Source organism: Pelecanus crispus, chromosome 11 (assembly GCF_030463565.1).
Source record: "Pelecanus crispus isolate bPelCri1 chromosome 11, bPelCri1.pri, whole genome shotgun sequence".
Taxonomy (NCBI): domain Eukaryota; kingdom Metazoa; phylum Chordata; class Aves; order Pelecaniformes; family Pelecanidae; genus Pelecanus; species Pelecanus crispus.
The window spans coordinates 16814138-16833360 of NC_134653.1; the positions used below are offsets into that span (position 1 = coordinate 16814138).

At 43.3% G+C, this 19223-nt stretch overlaps 1 protein-coding gene across 1 annotated transcript in view; it reads left to right on the plus strand.

Annotated features, from left to right (window-relative positions):
- The first annotated feature begins 1054 nt into the window (after positions 1 to 1054).
- Positions 1055 to 19223, plus strand: part of GSG1L (GSG1 like) — a 51576-nt gene continuing 33407 nt past the window's right edge. The window contains exons 1-2 of the mRNA XM_075718913.1: positions 1055 to 1355; positions 19113 to 19160. Of these exons, the coding sequence (XP_075575028.1) occupies positions 1055 to 1355; positions 19113 to 19160 (349 nt within the window). The remainder of the gene's footprint in view (positions 1356 to 19112; positions 19161 to 19223) is intronic.

Here is a 19223-nt window from a genome sequence, read left to right on the forward strand (position 1 = left end):
CCAACAAGACAGGACAGTACACTTCTCTTTGGAAATGGGGTATTATGCAGTGCTCTCTGCTCTCACAGCATTGCCATCTGGTGAGTAAAGGCCAGGGTTTGCTCTAATTAGTTCTCTCCATCTGCACAAACCAGGACCTACAAAATGTCCTACAGACCCACTTCAAACTGAACATCTGCGTGGGCTGTGTCTAGAAATTAAAGCCTGAGAAAGGGGCCCCACTTGGTATTGTGAAAGAGAGGTTTTACCCATTAAACACTTTCAAATCTGAATTCCTCTGGGGCTTTGCTTACTTCCAGAGCAAGCCCATGAAGACAGAGAATTACACCAGTATGCTGACAGCAGATTCAAACCCCTGATTTACTACTCACTAGCTCAGAGCAGAAAAGCTAAAGTATCACTCGATTCCTCCTCCTCCTGGACAAATCTCTACCCTCTGGTATTTAAAAAAATGTATTTCACAGCTCCAAATAACAATTCTTTTTGGGACTAAGACGTAACGCCTTCCCCCAGTCCAACTCAGCCATTAGCGCGATGCAGTGGTCTCTGAGGTCTGCCGAGGACGGTGGGAGCAGGCGGCAGCTGTCCCTGCCGCCTGCCTCCCGCTGAGTTTCTCCTGCCTCATCCTACAGGAGCAGAGGACAGTGAGTCCCGCAGCCTGCAGGTGTCTCCCAGCGGAGGAGGCTGCAGAGCCCCTTGGGATCATGTGTGGTACCCGAGCAGATGTTCACTTGCTCTTGGTGCTCTTTGTGAGACAGACCCTCTCTGATCCTGTCAGAACGCTGAAGCACACCGACTGCAAGAGGATGGCCGCACTCCCGCGCCTGCAGCTGTTCCTTTAACGTACAAAGGCAGGATTTCAAGTGAAGAGAAGAATGGGAGTCTGGCTGCAGTGTTTCCTTCACTGCTACAACAACAGATTGGAAGAAGCTGAGAGTTTTGATGCCTGGAAAACTGGATTCTGAATCGTGAGAGGCTTTGAACCCCCTCCTCCCAAATAAAACAAAACCCTTTGACTTCTCTCAGCAGGAGGGGGAGGGAGGGCGGATTTACCATGAAGACAAATCGAAGATGCAGAGCCCTGCTAGCAGTGAGTCTGAATCTGATGGCTCTCCTCTTCTCTACAACAGCTTTTATCACGACCCACTGGTGTGAGGGCACACAGAGGGTCCCCAAGCCGAGCTGTGGGAAAGAGAAGAAGACAAACTGCCTCAACTACAGCGGGAATGAGACTGCAAATGAGACAAACCAGAATGTGGTTCATTACAGCTGGGAGACAGGAGATGACCGCTTCCTTTTCAGGTATTTCCACACTGGGATCTGGTACTCCTGCGAGGAAAATATCAATGCTGCTGGTAAGTATAAACCAACTTCCTTCCAGCTTGTGTTGCTTTGTGTTTGGCTCAGTGTGATAAACACACAGGCAAGCTGTTCTGTGCTGTATCTTAAAGCAGATTCGCCCTGCAGAGAGAGGCAGGATTTTAACAGTTCTTTGTTGAAAAGCAACCTGTTTCCAGCGAGAGCAAGGGTTTGCTTGTTTACCTGCTGGCTGATGCAGGATCTGTGCTCTAAAGCCAGCTGAACCTCTGATAAGCAATATGTGCTACCCTCATGGGCACTGCAGCCAGAGACGAGTCAGTTCTTCCCTTCTGGGAGCTGCTCCATGGAGCACACAAAAGACAGCAGCTAGTAGTTGTTAAGGAGGTTCTGACATCTAGTTGTAATTGCCCCTGAAATAACCGCTAGGACAGTGGTCTGAATGACAGGGATAGCACAAAGGTCACAGTTTTTATCAGGCTGTAGCCTAGACTTCCTCTTTTCTGGCATCCCCTAAGTAAATGACCACCCACACACCCTTCCTGGTGGCTGGATTGTATGTTTATTGAAGTAGAGAAATGGCAGTTAAAGGGCACAACTGGGCACAAGAAAGCTCATTTCTGTTCCCTGCTCAGCCATTTACTTGCTGAGAACCACTCACGAGGACATCTCTCCAGCTTATCAGTGCATTCATTTCCTCTGCTGTACCCTGGCACTTACCAAGAAATAAAACACTGGAGCGTGGATGGAAGGTAGCAGGCATGGGACTGACTTAAGTCTCAACAGATGCAAACTGACAGTCCCTTCTCCCAGAGCTGTCTGGTAGAGCTAACATCCAAACTGCTTTTGAAAGAGCTTTTTTCTAGATTATGTGACTGGAAGATAAAGTTTACAAATGTGACACAGTATAAGAGGAGCAATGATGGCTTGTGGATGCAGGTTCCAGCCTGCTGGGCTCTTTCCATGCTATCCTGGCATTGCCCATGCTATCCTGGCATTGCCCAAGGAGTAGACTAGGGAGTTGGTCCTTCACCACTGTTGGAAGAGAGGAACAACAGACAGGTTGTCTCTGAGGACACAACCTCCCCAAAAATGGGATATTTATGGGGTCTTGGTAAAACTGCTCTGTAAGAATGTGCTATAAATTGGGGCAAATTGTAGAACAGCTCAGTCCGTTTCATCCCAAGGTGCTGTGTATACTCATTGGTATTTTTGAGGATAGTACTTCAAGAACTAGTTGGTCATTAAAATTCAGTTTAATGTATGAAAAGGAAAGTTCATGAACTCCAGCCTTGGGACTGTCAATAAACAGCTCCATGCTGAAATGAGTGCACCTAAGTAACCCTCTTGACGTTAGAAAAAAAGTATAGAAAAAAGATGATTTGTCTAACTGATTTGGAAATAAACCTAGGCCACAGCAGCCTGACTGAGCAGCTTAAGACTCTATGACTTTTTGAGCATCTTGGCTGGGATTGGGACAATCAAGCATGCCCACATTTCTGGCAGATATTGAAAGCTTTCCAAGCCAAGATTTATGTGTGAGATAACTTGTAACTCTGTGACTCTAGCCCACTCAGAAAACTGAGTTATCTGTGGGAGAAGAGAAATACAGTGATCTATTCTGTACTGGGTAAACAAAGCTGTGCAGTAGTGGGTGATTTCAGGAGATAGCTGGCAGCCAGCTTTAGAAAGTTGTGGTGAAAGCAGGAGAGAGGGGATTGTTTCTCGCCTCCCCACACCGCCACAGCAGCCACATGGGTGTTTCCTCTATTTGAAACACTAGCTTGGTGAAAAGTACTCTTCAGTTAGCAGACCAGGAGTGACCAACTTCAGAAAGAATCCAGCCAGGTACAGGGATATATTGGCTTAGACAGACAGCTGCCTCATTCAGGATTTACCATTTTTTTCTGGTAAGGACAGGAATGGTGTAATGGACATGGGTCTAAATTTGTTTCTGAGAGTGTCAACATAAAATACCCATGAAAGGTCTTCATTCAGACTTACTGGTTTGTAATACCAGACTGTCAGTACATTGTCATGGCCTTTTGCAGCCTGACTGGTGATCATTTTTTCTGAGCTCCAGGGCAGCAAGGCACCAGCCAGCCCCAATCCAGCAGCACTGTGATCATGCTGATACATACACCCACAACACTCAGTATATCTGTGAGTAATCCATCCCTTAGGCTCATCACACTGTCCACAACACACTTACTGACCACAGTCCTGTAGGTATCACAAGTCATACAGTCACCGTGTTGTTAATAAACACCCTAGGATGCCAGGAGAACGTCAAGAAAATACCACTAAGCACACAGACAGTAGTGTATTAAATTAGTCAAAAGCACTAGCTTGAATGCACTCCATACTTTCAGTAACACCTTTCTTAAAGCTTTGCCAATAGCATACTGAAGATGACTGCAACAACCTTCCTCCAGGCAAAGTCCTTTCAGTAGCCACTCCATTGCCTCACACCTCTGTCACAGAACATATGGCCACAGCCTCTGGTCAGTGCTATTCCTATAGCTCCTGACCTGTCCCTGATTCCTCACTGCCAACATCTGAAGCTAAGCAACATGAATCCCACCAGCAACACATGAATGTCGGTAACACTCTCTGTGATTGTGATGCTGTCAAAACTCTCCAGAGACTCCTAACATTCCCAGCTGTGAACCACATTCTTCATCTTGTCACTAGGCTTTTAATTTCTCTCTCCCTACAGTCACAGTACTGTCAAAACTTTCTGCTCTCTGCAGTGGTGCAGCTGCAACACAACAGTGCAGGCACAACAAGACCAGTTTCCAGAAGGTTGATACTGCAAGGGACAGGATTGCAGGGCTTCCAGTTGGCTGGAGGGGCTGGGACTCAGTCACGCCTTAAAATGACATTTAGGTTGCAATCAAACAAAATTTTTTAGTGTCTTCTCCTCCCACTGTGTATCTGAAATGCCTATTCAGATTCCAGAGGTAGAGGTGCAAAAAACATGCCACACTCTCTGTACAGAGATCAGTGAAGCGGGCCTTCATCTTGTTGCAGGTTTCTAGGTTTCACTGACATCTCTAACAGAGATTGAATGCTGTGATTATTTCTGAAATAATTTATGAATCTAGAGTTTATTTTTATCCAGCGTGTCTAGGATGGCTAAAGAATCCGAAAAGCATTTAGCACCTGAAAAATATAGTTGTGAATCCCCTCTGGGAACAGAGGGACTTGAGCATACACATTTCATTGGTGGGTGAGTCCTGTCACTATTTAGCACAATTTCTGACTCAAAAGCATGCTGAATCCCAGTCTACCAAAGAGAGGATGAAGGCTCTCTTTTTCAGAGTGGGTTCAATGCTTTGAATCCCACATGGGTGGAGGTACCTTCTGTAAGAGCAATGCACCTACTGTCCAGAAGGGGATGGAGCTAAAGCACAGCCTATGAGTTCTGTACTCGTGCTGGTCATGAGTCCTGTTCTGCACTCACACACTGCCCAGAGCACTTGGTGCCTCCTCCTGGGCCATGAATTCCTTGGCTATGGCCAGGCATCTCAGAGCCAAGCTCTCTATCATTTCATTTCTTTTTGAATATGACTTTGAGTGCATATCTTATTTCACACCTGCAGTCTAGGTCTGTGCTTGTGTCAGTACCGGACACCTCACAAGATACCAGACAAGTGATGTGCTAATAGCAGCAGTGGTAAACTAGTTGGTAGATTCCGCGACTCAAGAACATACGTGCCATGAAAAAATTAACACATGAAGCAGGCAAGGTGGCATACCTTATCCTAACAGGTAGAGCAGTTTGAGAGCTGGGAAGCAATAACAAGTTAGCCAATTTTGCTCAATAGTGTGTTTGCTTTGATTTTAATAGAAAAAACCTTGAACTCAGATCTTGTTTTATTTGCTAATGAACAGACAATCTCAGTAATAACATCCACGTTCAGAGGGAAAAGCATCCACCTAGGTGCCTTTTAGGAGTACTATCCCATTAAATAAACAACAAGCCTTTCCATGTTGCTCACCATGGTCCACAGAAGTCAGGGAGATCAGGAACAGGTATGCATAGGCTTGTTTTGTATTCTTGGAATTATATTTTGAGGACAAAGGTTCTGTAGCTCTTTGTATGCTCTATACCACGTATTTCTTAGCACTCTTTAAGGAGTAAATGGTAGAGTGGAACTTACATGGTATGTAAGGATGCATCAAAACGGGCCATAAATATGAACATTAAATGCACATTTGAGAAGGAGCCAGAGAATGAGAGGTGCATCCTGCAGAAATGAATAAATCTGTAACATATAAAGACATGAACTTGCCATGCACTTTCACATATCCAGAGCAGCACCGCATCACCCTTCTCCCCCGCCACCGTGTGATCGCATATGTGATTCACTGTAGGCAGCTGTCCAGAGAGAGGGACTGGGGGGAAGCACCTTGTGAGTATATAATTAAAAGCAAGAGGAATTGGGAATTCTTGTTGGACTATGAGAAATATAATATAAATTGGCATGACTGAAAACTGGTGGGTTTATTGCTAGTAATAAATTGCTAGTTATAAATTGTTTAGGAAGGAGAGAGTGGTAAAAGAAATTGAGGAGGTAGAGCTCCATATTAAAGATAAAATTTCCAGTGATATAGAGGAACTGAACCCAGGGGACCTGGATAATCTCCACCTGAGGATGTTGAAATAATTGGCACATGAAAATGCAGGTTTAGTAGCAAGAATCTGCACATTGCTGTATTCAAAGAAGACTGGAAAAAAATTACACAGGTCATTTGACCCAGCAGTCTTAGGACAGCTTTCAGGGAAAGCACGCAATACATGGCAACAAGTGGATCTTATCAAACGTAGGGTTTTGTTAAAGGTAAATCTTTTAACAAAATTAATCACTTCTAAGACAAGGGTAATGCATTAGACCCAGTCTCTATGGATTTACAAAAAACCGTGATGGAATGTCCCACTGAAAATTCTTTACAGAAGAACTACAGAGAGTGGAGAGAATCATAATGATGTAGTGATAGATGTAGATGTGCTTCCACACTGGGGAACGCCAAACAGCTTGAGCCTCTTCAGACTGGAATGAAGACACACTGTACAGAGAAATATGATATTGGTGGGCATCAACAGGGAATGACAGAGATCAGACAAGAAATATCCTTCATTGCTTCCGTGATTTAAGAACAATAAGGCATAACAGACAAAAAGAAATACTCCTTCCTACAGAGCTCCCTCCCAGAGAATGTTGTGAAGGCCAAAACTGGGGATTGCATGGATTCAGGGAGGAAACATCCATTTGTGTTACTAACATGATGATTTGAGAACAACCTTTGACCAGGAAGTCCCCGAACTGATATCACAAGAAGGGGTACATGAGCAGAATCACCCTATATCCACCCCTTTGTTCTTCCGTAAATATCTATCATTGGATGACAATACAAAGATAGTGAAGTAGGTAGACCTTTTGCTTGAGTTTGTGGTGCAGATTTTACTTTTTATATTATTTATTATGATGGGGATGAATAGAGAGACTGTAAAGTGATTAAAGAACAGTCTTACAAGGAGGCCGTGGCAAGTAATATAAAAAGGGAAATTATCACAATGGAGATCAGATATTTCTAATTGTCCTCAAATTTGTTTTTGGGACTGATTCTGTTATTGCTGAGATTAGTGATCTAGGAAAAAGAACTAGGGATAAAATTCGTGTCACCTAATTCATTAAAAAAAAAAGGCAAGGTGAATCCCACAGCAGACCTGTGGACATCAGAAAATTTAGATATCTGTGCCTAAACTGATCAACATCATCATTACAGTCAGTAGAGAGTAGTGAGTGCTTCTTAGGGAGATTAAATTCCTCCTCATATGTGATGTACTGAGCCCTGGGATTATGTGTTTTCCTCATTGGCCAAAAAGGAGTCTGTCTAAGAATTTGCCATTTCTAACACTGTAGACTTAATTTGAAGAGAATAATCCTACTTTATGTGCACTCCTTACATATGCTGTGACACAAAGTCTGGGAATATTTGCATTACAGAGGAGAGATTCTTCTGCATAACTAAAACTGTGAGCTGGGCTGATAGAGTTGTAAAAATAGTATTAAAATAATTAAAAAAAAAAAAAACCAACACCAAATACTAAGGCATAAGATTCTGTGAGGTCACAGGTAGTTACCAGTTGTGAGCAAAAGATAAGAGACAAGTTGTGCACCAGTATTGGACTGTGGAGTGACTGTGAGCTGCAAAGTGCTGTGATATAAAGCAAAAGCATTATTCTAGGGAAGAATCAGCACCACTATGCAAGGCACAGGTAACACCAGTGCATTTTGTTAATGCCATCATGCATAGTTATGCTAAGAAAAAGGGGAGGTAAAATAGATGCAGAGTGGGATTTCCGAGGTAGTTAAGGAAAAGAGAATTTTGTTCAAGAAAAGAAAAGAAAAACTGGTCCTCTTTCATATAAGAAATTGAAGATCTGGAGAGGGTGTGATGGTACCTTATATATAGATGGATAAATATCAAGAACAGAATATGACTTAAGTAACTTGTCACTGAGAAAAAAAGTGAAAACCCAAGGAGTGGTTCCCAGAAAGTGCATCTCTGGACTTCACCCCCACAGAGGGCAGTGTGAGCAAAGGAAATCCATGGGCTGAAATGGATACTTCTTAAACTCACAGAAGAAGTCTATGAGGGAAGAGGAACATTTCTGACTTGAGGAAGCTTGGAGTGAGTCCTGTGTAGCTGATGCATTGGTGTCTTAAGGAGGTCTGAAAGGAGCCGTCATGGTTTGACTGCCTTGTTCACACCACGTCTATACTCTTTGACATGACATCCATGCTTCAGGGTTGCCATGGTCACCAATGGGAGCCAAGAAAAAAAAATAGTTGCTGACAATGCATATCACATTCTCTGGAGGGTTTTATGCCTTCTTTAAAGCATCAGAAATTGGCTACAGGTGGAGACAGTATGTGAGGAGGTTGCTTTGCTGCTGTTGACATTATTACAGCTTCTCAGTATCTAATTGGTATGTCTGCTCATGCACTGAACATTAAACTGATGATCTAATTTGGGATCAGAAGAGAAATCTCCCTCAGGCTAGATAACAGGGATAGCAAAAATTTTTTGCCTTCCTTTGCAATAAGGGGAAGGGTCCATTTCAGAAAAGCACTTGTGAACTCCTCCTAATAAATCCTTGGGTTTTTTGCTTACAGGATAACATAGATGTGGCCATAGGAATTTAAGCTATATGGTAAGAGTCTTCAAATCTGTTCACATTCCTCACCATGACTCTTGCTCTCTTCCTGTCATACATGATGCTGTGGTTTCTGTGGTGGTGATTGCTTTATTACAGACCTTCAGTTTCTTATAGGGTGTTCGGGATATTTTGTGTCCACAGTGCACTGGGAATTTTGGATTTTAGGCCCTCCTGAACCTAGGAGACAGACTAGCTGTATGAACATCTATCATACATAAAATGTGGAAATAAAATCCCTGCAAGTTGGGACTCAGAGTAAAGAAAGGGACTAGGCAGTGAACTGCTCCTTATTTGATAAGTTACTCTCTATCTCATGAGCAAAAACTGTGTTGCTTTCTCTTTGGATGTGTCTATCCTCAACAATTTAACCCAGTAGTCTTAAAGGAGGTATCTGATAGCTCCTTTTAAATGGAATAAACATCGAAGTGCTGGAAGACTAAAACATAGGTCCCATATTTCAAAGAGAACTGAGGTGCTTACCCTGTTGCCACTTAGTGCAAAGTATGAACAGATGCATTCAGGACTACAGAAATAAATATGGGATGTAATATCAGTCATCATGGTATCCCCATAGTTTTTAAATTACACCAGACTCACTACTGATTTTAAAACTTTCCTTATATGGAATTAACAGAACTGGCTTACTGACAGATCTCAAAATGAGGACTTACCAGGGAAAAAGGCTGTTTCTAGCAGGACCCTCTGTTAAACATGAATTGGTGTAATGCTATTCAGTGTTCTTGTTGGTAAACAAAACAGTAATATAAATCTTTGCTGATCTAGCTTACAAATGATACAAGGACTACAGGAAGCAGTAAATAATGGGAAGCAGATACTCTTTCTATAGAATGACATGGCTTGTAGCATAGTCACAGGCAAACAAAATTCACTTTAAGGTGTTCCACCTTGCATTTGGCTGGATTTGGGTAGGGAAAAGGACACAAACTATGCTTATAATCTGGGAAATTGATTGGGAAGCAGAGACACTCCACCACACCTAGACTCACTAGATTTGGAGAGAACAAAATACACATCATACTGTCATTCAGCCTGATTTCACTTTGCATCACAAAGATGGCCAGAAAAAAAAAACACTAACTGAGACTTCGTTGCAAAGTTATTAGGTACAAGCTTGGAAATAAGGTTCACAAGAAGAAATGCGAGCACAACTTTCTTCACTTGATTTCAAAAACAAGATATTCATTTGCAGTGTACTGTGAGTGAATGTCTTACTGCCCATCTTGTTAACTTCCTTTAAAAGTCTGTGGCTGAAATGTTAAGGTTATCTCAGTTTCCATACTCCAGGTCAGGTGTGCCTGCCTGGAAAAACAGGACACCTCAACCCAAAAAGCAACTGAACATCTTTCTGCAGGGAAGGTGACAGAAGTTTCTGGAGTTCACTTTGAAACGGGCAGCCTAAATTGCAATGGCTAAGAGGAGCAAAGAGCAGACAGATGGGCAAGCCAGGGAGGAAATACTGTTATGGTGCTAACTGTGCAGACGAAGTACAGGTTGATGTGGTACAGGCTGTGACATTCAAGGTTGCCTCCCCTCCAGCAATATCTTTGCCTCTTACCTGCAGTCATCTGCATGTGTTTCAAACTGCAATCTCAGGACTCATGTTCACAGCGACATGCCATGCCATCAGAGTAATGCTCTGTCCCGAATCTGTCTTTCCCTCCATTTTGGCACATGTCAGCTTTTGATGTTTTCATTTCTGGAGTAATCCCATCCGTGAAAAGGAGTTTCCTTCTTGGCTGTCAGTGACTTTCATCTCTGCCTGCCCTGCTTATGTAACTCCAGAGCTAGGGCACAGATCCAATGCAAATACTCCGGTTGGGCATTATCTGGAGAGAAGCTCTGGCATGGTTAAAAGATAATCCACATTGATCCACAGCTAATAATTGGAAAGAGTGGGAGCTATTGAACCACATTTCTTCTACAACCAGGGCTTTAGGGTCTTATTGGTTACTTACTCCTTTGATATTTGTTAATCACCAGCCTGAATGGAACTGCTAACGCAGTCACATGGGAGATTGTAGAAGACATGTCAGACTTCATACAAAGAGGGATATATATCCTGTGAAGAACATCGTTTCTAGTCTTTCACAGTTTCCTGGGGAGACCTTACAGTCCCACAGATACAGGACCCCCAATAACTAGTTTATTTTGACATCTTTACATCAGCACAGAGTAAGCACAATGTGGCAGATGGTCACCTGTGGGATGAACAGGTGAAAACCCTCCTCTCCCCATTCTGTGGTTTGAGATGCTTAAAGCAATTCAGAACTCTTTGCCTGATTTAATGTTTTCCAGATTACAAAGTCAGGTCTAAATTGACATCAGAATCATTGAAAGAGTCTCTCAGCACCATTGTTTCCTTGATTCTCCCAATCATTTAAAAATCTGAGCTATTTTCCAGCACTCCAAATGATAGATGTGTGTACACATCCGTCAGGTCTTACCAAGATAATCAGATGAGTCTTGTGACTTGGATGTGTTTCAATTAGACATGATTTGAGAACAGCCTGTGGAGATGTTTGCTTTCAGATACTGTGCAAGATTTTTCACATCAGGGAGAGTTTCAGTGCAGAAAACGCAGTTGCCATGGCACATAGTCCCAGTTAGCACAAATGTACTGGGGTGTTTCCTGCTCTGCCCACACCCTCTGCCCCCTGCACAGCTATCTACTGCTTCAACGAACTGAAGAGGAAACTCCAGAGTGTGGGTGATACCTCCCTGATAAAATTATTAACATTTCTTTGTGAATATGTGAATTGTGGAAAAATACATGCCTGAAATGAAAAAGTGGAAAGCTTTAAGCTTTTCCACTTTAAAAGGTAAAAAGTTTTAAGAGTTTGAGTTTGCTGAAAGAGAACAGTAGTATAGCATTCAGATTTAAAAACAATGCCAAGAGGGAAAAAGATTGTGAGTTATCTCAGCAGAGGTTGAGAAATTGAGCAAATTCTCATGTTACTTGGAAGTAAGAGAAATGTTGATGGGCAGCAGCTATGAATGACAGCTGTCAGAGTGAGAGAAAGCAGTTATTTTCATAGTTCAAGACATATTTTAGTGTAATTTTGTGTGAACTTGTTTATTTTCCAGAAAAAATATCAGTCCAGCAAAATCAATATGGTCAACTGCAAAATGTTGATTTTGCAGATTAATACGCAATTTTTCATTAGAAAAAAAAATTTAATTAAATACTCTGCCTGGGATCAGTTTAATCAAAAGTGGAATATTTCACTTGTTAATTAACCTGAAACAACTCAGTTTTAGTGAGCTCATTAACCTGTATTTTCCCTAATGTAGTACTTCATTTCACTGAAGTTGGGTTGCAGTCCTCAGCCTTGTCTAGGCTGGGATCCCTTGAGGGTTATATCTTTTTTTAGACAAATACAATGAATTTACTCTCAGTAGAAGATGTGGGATCTCATCAGAATCACATGACTCCAGATATAATTGGAGAGATAAAGATTTGTTAGGGCCTATTGGGAAAAAAAGGGGACCTTGTGTTTCGTAGGCTGGGAGCCAGGGTGTTACTAAAAGGGAATGCTGTTTAAATGAAATTTAATCATTTAAATTTCCATCAGAACTGTACTTTTGAACTCATAAAATTTTATGCACAGTAAGTGAATACAGACAGCTTTTTCCTTTTTTTTTTGCAAGATGAAAAGCAGAGTTGTAACAGAGATCCTTCTTTCAGTCAGAACTAAAGGATTTATTTTAAGTCAAATTAACTAGAATATTTTGAAACTGTGTGGTTGGAAGACATACAAACTAGGATTTTTCAGAGTTGTTTTTATTTTGCTGCCCTCGTTATTAATGAGGCATTTATCACTGGCCCAGAGAGGAAAGAACTCAGGAACACAGGACCAATAAGTATGATCCAGGATATCAGCTTCTAGTCCTTGCTATTGCAACAGCCATGTTATAAACTTCTAATAGAATCATAGAATCATTTAGGTTGGAAAAGGCCTTTAGGATCACCGAGTCCAACCATAAACCTAACACTGCCAAGCCCCACTAAACCATTTCCCTAAGTGCCACATCTACACATCTTTTAAATACCTCCAAGGATGGTGACTCAACCACTTCCCTGCGCAGCTTGTTCCAATGCTCAACAACCCTTTCAGTGAAAAAATTTTTCCTAATATCCAATCTAAACCTCCCCTGGCGCAGCTTGAGCCCATTTCCTCTCATCCTATCACTTGCTACTTGGGAAAAGAGACCGACACCCACCTTGCTGCAACCTCCTTTCAGGTAGTTGTAGAGAGCAGTAAGGTCTCCCCTCAGCCTCCTTTTCTCCAGGCTAAACAACCCCAGTTCCCTCAGCTGCTCCTCATAAGACTTGCTCTCTAGACCCTTCACCAGTTCTGTTGCCCTTCTTTGGACATGCTTCAGCACCTCAATGTCTTTCTTGTAGCGAGGGAGCCCAAACTGAACACAGTATTTGAGGTGCAGCCTCACCAGTGACAATCACTTCCCTAGTCCTGCTGGCCACACTATTCCTGGTACAAGCCAGGATGTTATTGGCCGCCTTGGCCACCTGGGCACACCACCAGCTCATATTCAGCTGGCTGTCAACCAACACTCCCAGGTCCTTTTCGGCCAGGCAGCTTTCCAGCCACTCTTCCCCAAGCCTATAGCATTGCATGGGGTTGTTGTGACCCAAGTGCAGGACCTGACACAGCCTTGTTGAACTTCATACAGTTGGCCTCAGCCCACCAATCCAGCCTGTCCAGATCCCTCTGTAGAGCCTTTCTACCCTCAAGCAGATCAACACTCCTGCCCAACTTGGTGTTGTGTGCAAACTTACTGAGGGTGCACTCAATCCGCTCATCCAGATCATTGATAAAGATATTAAACAGAACTGGCCCCAGTACCAAGCCCTGGGGAACACCACTTGTGACCAGCTACCAACTGGATTTAACTCCATTCACCACAACTCTTTGGGCCCAGCCACCCAGCCAGTTTTTTACCCAGTGAAGAGTATGCCCGTCCAAGCCATGAGCAGCCAGTTTCTCCAGGAGAATGCTATGGAAAATGGTGTCAAAGCCTTTGTCCAAGTTTCAAAGTCCAAGTAAAAAATATCCACAGCCTTTCCCTCATCCACTAAATGGGTCATCTTGTCATAGAAGGAGATCAGGTTAGTCAAGCAGGACCTGCCTTTCATAAACCCATGCTGACTGGATCTAATCACCTGGTTGTCCTGTACGTGCCATGTGATGGCACTCAAGATGATCGGTTCCATAAGAATATGAATACTTAAAATATTGTCTTAAAGCCTATGCTTTTTTGGTGTGTTTTCTGCCCTCTTCCCAATCTCCAGTCTAAACCACCAGTTTACTGATGTATACTCTGGACAAATCCAACCACTGTTGTGCAGTGTGGGGTCCTGAAGACAGGAGCAAACAAACCATATGTTTTATACAACTGGTGGAATAAACAGTAGAAGACATGTGGGTGTCCCAAAGGCTTAAAGTCAGAGTGATTCCAGTGTGCACATTGAGCTTGGAAGTACATCTATGTGCTATAGTTTAGACTCAATCTATGTGCACCTAGACCTGCCTTTCCAGCTGCCCTATACAGCTCTCTAATTGCTCCCTAGTGTCTTCCATAGACCCATAAAAGAACATCAGCCTGCATCTATTTTGGAAGCTGCAGTTAGGTACATCTGATCCATTGCAATGCAATTGCACTGTGCACACAACAAGGTGTGCAGACCATATAACAGGGAAAGTAGCCCAGAGCCCTTGGAGCCAGTGTACTGTGCAGACCTGATGGCTCTATGGGACCTGTTTGTCTTAATTTTCTGGCAGGACTGAATTTGGGGGACTCAGAAAAGCCACTTCTCTTTCTTAGCTTTTGCTTTCAAATCATTGTTCAGGCTAGGGAGATACAGATGTCTCTGAACTCTGCCTGAGGAAGGTAAGAGGAACAAGCATTTGTCTCCAACACAGAGTCCCAGCTGTCCAAAGTGTGTGTGACACGTGGGTGACCCCTCCAACATGTGCCACTGCCTGTCAGCGGTGTCCTGCAGTGCCTCCTTCCCACCCCTGCAGCAGTCTTGCTCTTTACCAGCTCATTTACTTTCCCCAGAAGGCAGCTCTGCTAGCATAGTGCCCGCTTTTCACACAGCCTTCTACTTTTTCCTGAAAAGATTTGATTTTGCAGACATGAGACAATTTTCATGACAAGTATGTGCCACACACTTGGAAGGGCTGGAAGCTCAGGACTTCCCACCACATTGTGAGCAGAGGAAGGAGAAGAGAAAGCATGAGCCTCATGCTGGAAGCAAGACAGAGAGATCTTCTTACGCTGCCACAACTTTCTCTCTCATTGCCAGGGACTGATGTACTGATAAAATCCACATCTTCCCATACACTGTTTCCTAAGAACACGCAGAAGCCCAAAGCTGATCTTTCTTCAGTAGAAACTACTAAGGAGCTGGAAATCATTTGATCCGCAGTGCTGCAGGAGCTTCCACAGCTGCAGAGCCATGAAACCAGTAAAGTCTCAGTGAGCCTGTCTGAGTAAACGCTGTGCGTGCTCCTGGGAAGCTGAACCCTGGAGACTTTAAGACCCGGGAAATTTCTTCTCCCTTGCTTGTTTGCTGCTGGTGTCCTTCCCAGTTCACGCTAGGCTCGTATTCAAGATGCAGGTGCAAGTACGTGCATGCTCATGGGCACACAGACACACACTCACATGCAAGCATGCATGACACTAATGTGACTGGCCACACAAACCAGCCCAGAGAGAGCTGTGCCTTCACCAACACCCACAGAAACAACAATGTCACTCACATAACAAGGTCGCTCCTCTTCCTTCTCTCTGGCTGAGCAGGTTTGAAGATCACTATAATGAAACATGCACACCCCTTCCTTCTGTAGATGCAAAAGCACATCACAAATTTTGGGCTTTCCAGTTGCTGGTATCCGACCTACAGGCCCCTATAACCCATGCTCCCTTCTCAGGAAGCCCAGCAGAGATGCAACTGAGCTTGTACAGAGCCAGCCTGGTTATGAGGGAATGCATTTGCAAGGGCTTGCATAGATGATGTTTCTACCTCACCCTTGGGAAGCCATAGAAGAAGCCAGTACCAAGTGCTTTGCTCTTATTGATGTTTAGGTGGTCGATCAGTCCTCTCTTCTCAGCCTTCAGCAGCTCCCTGACACTGCTGAGCTCCAGAGAGCATCACATGCACTGTACATGGCTGCTGCTCCTGCATGGAAGCAGAGACCATTCAAGCCAGGTCACACCTCTTCTTTCTATGTGAGTTATGTGCAGGAGAGATCACTCCTTGGCTTTCTCCTCTGTCAGAATTGCTGCTGCAACTGGGTGAAGGCAGGAGTATCAGGGGAATAAATCCGAGAGACTGTTATTGTTGCATCTCTAAACAACCTTTTCTGTATTCTCTAAAGACTCTCCAGGAGCCTGGTTATGAGGAGAAGATGCATCTGGAAAAGGGCAGCACAGCAGGATAAACTCTGCCAAGTCTAAAATTAAACTTAAGAGGGCTTAAGAGATCAGTTATACAAGATATACAAAAATAACTTAGAATAAATCCTAAGAGGAACAGTGAAAGCACTGCTGACATCTTCAGTTCTCAGTGAGATGCATGTCTGCATGATGAAGTATGAATGTGGTCTATAAATACCACCAGTGGTTACCATTGAAAATGGAAGAGGGGTTTCCAGTGCTCCAGCAACAGGGACAACAAAGGGAAGTGTTCTTCATCAGGAACTGCTTGTGCATTTCTTACCACAACCTTTAGCAGTAAGCCAGGCACAATCCAGATATCAGCCGTTGAAAATGAAGGGACCTCCCTCCAGGCTTTTCTTTGTCTCTCCAACCAATTCTTTGTGCTATGGCTCCAAAAGGCCTTCTTCTGGACACTCCAGCACTTTCTGTCCGTATAATTTAAACTTGAGGGCTCAGCCACAGCCAGGTCTCCTGGGAGAGATGGTGTTCTGGGCAAGCTGATTTGAGGGAGGATGAGGATGCGCATTCCTCCAAATAACCTGTGATCACACTCTATAAATCTGTCCTGCAGACAAGGCACCTACAGCCAAACACTATGGTACCATTTGCTTCCTCGGTACCCAGGCATTTCAGAAAGTCTTTGTACCTTACCACGTATCCGAAAGGCACCGTATATCTCCAGCTCTCAGAACAGCCTGTGCAGTTTCTGTAGTAGCAAATGCCATTGCCCTTTGGCTGTCTTGGGATAACATGCCAGAGAGTCAGGTATTTGTTAAAGGTTTCCAGTAACAGATTCAGATTCACTGCAACCACAGGTGAGAGATGACTCAGAGCTAACCAGTTAGCTTGAAGTCAGGTTAAGATAAAACTGCAATAAAAGTAATAGCTTAAATCTGAAAAAAAGCCCACGAAAAACAATCCAAAACTACATATCCATATGGCTAGAATAAAAATTCCTGCTTAATCTGCTTATATCAAGTTCAAACCTAAGGGTCACTCTCCCTGTATTCCCTTGATTTTATGTCAATGCAGTCCTGGCACACCTCATGCCCGAAGACTCAGAGTCTCTGGATGAGAATGATTCTTACTTACAGCAAGTATCTTTTACAGTCCACCTATTTATCTTGATTTCTTGGTGAGGGGCCTAAAGTACACCACGTGTGAAAAGAAGTTGAGGGAGATGGGCTTGTTCATGTCCCTACAAAGATGACATTGCAGCTAGAGAGGTTCAGGTTGGGCTTAAGGAGACACTTCTCCAGATGGGTGGTGCAGCTGTGGGACCAGAGTGGGGAAGAAACTCCATCCTTGGAGTCACTAAAGAATGGGTATCATCATCCTTGAAGTATTTCAAGATTTGGCTGGGCAAAGTCACAGCTGACCTGATCAGGCATTAGTGATAGTCCTGCTCTGAACAGGAGGCTGGACAACAGACCTGCAGGGTCCTGTCAACACAACGCTTCTGGGATGCTGTGATTTCTGTGATCCAGTAGGTATCTTTCAGTCTGTCTGCTCCAAAACTTAGTAATTACTCATCTGACATTTGTTCTGCTGAGATATGGACTGCCCTACCTACCTCTTTGGAAACAGAGATGGTCCTTTGATAAGTCAAGTGTCACTTCCTTTTCTTGACTGTCCTCTTGGCAGTGCCTGGATTCACAGAGTAGAAGTCCTTCCCTATGCCATGGAGGTATTAAAACGTTCATTTCAATGTCAGGTGAATCTTTTCTTTTATAGCAATTTATACATAGACAAACAGACTGCAGACTATGTACACAACACTTTTTAGCATATCTAGCATAGGTTTAAAACTGCAAAAGATTAATAAATGTGGTAATAATAGCATTAAAATAATAGATTGTTATTTCAGCACAGCTATCATTTGAATGGTTATGTTTATCTCAATCCCGCCAACAAAGACACCAGAAAGATTAACATTTTATATTGGTTTGTACATAGAATTAATTACAACTAAGAAAAAATTACACAGTGACTTCAACATGACTACAGCGTTTCACTGTTTATTCTTCTTTAATGGCTTGCATTTCCTGAATCAGTCTTTTGACTGTGCAATTAAAATTGAGCAAAACTAATAAAAAACCCTCCTCCTGAAGCTGTCTTTTCATCCATTAAAGTCTTCAAGGGCAAAATGGAGTCTTCTCCATTACCTCTGGCAGGCATGCTGTGCTCTGATTCCTCAAGACAGGCAGGCTATTGGTCACCTTGGAACACAGCATATTGAAGGAAACACATACACTTGGTGAATGGGTGGACCTAAAGCAGAGGAATTATTTTATAATCTCTGATTGCCTGAAGAAGTTAAAAGAAATGTCAAAACATCCACCCTTAAGATACATTTCCTGCTCAGAAGCAATATGCTTCTCCAGAATGCCTGCAAAAACGGAGGTGGAGTCCTAAACAGAGAAAATTTAATTTACAATGATAAATGGATGCAGCAGCCACAAAGCAGAGGGGGTGGCACAGGGCTGTGATGGTCATAGCAAGGCTGCCTGCTTTTTTAACATTTTTTTTCAAATGCTATGCAATTGCTTAGCTTGCTTTGTGCTTCAGGTTTTATCTGTCCTAGTCACATGTGTCATATCTACCTATTGAGACATCTGTGCCCATGGCAATGCTTCCTGGCACTGGGAGGTTTGGTCAGACCCTGGTGGGGCACAGGCGTTGTCCTGATGACAAGAAGAAGGAGGGCAAAAATGTTGGTGAAAGAGGCCTGTGCCCTCCCGATGCTACTCCATCTGGAGTGCAACACTGTTCCCAGCCTTGGAAAAGAGCATCACTGACCCAACAAGGACCCAGCCATGAGAGAAAACAATTTTATTCACTACCTGTATTTCATACTCTTGATCAAGGGACTGTAATCCTAAGGGAGAGTCCAGCCTGATGAGCATAGCTTTTTTGGTCCAGGCTGGAGGCAAAGGTAAATGTCTGATCTCTGTGTGAGACAATCTAGGGGTCCTGTAGCATCTCAGGTGGGAGTGATGGCAGAAACACCAGTCAGAAAGAGGAGGCAGAGGAAAACCAATCAACTTCTGTCTCCTAAAATAATCCTTTTCTTTTAAAGGTGAAAAATGTCGAAGTTTTATTGACCTTGCCCCGGCTTCTGAAAAAGGTAAGACAATACAGTCAAGGCTTTTTACAAATTTCATCAGTAGCATTTCTTGCTGTACTTCAG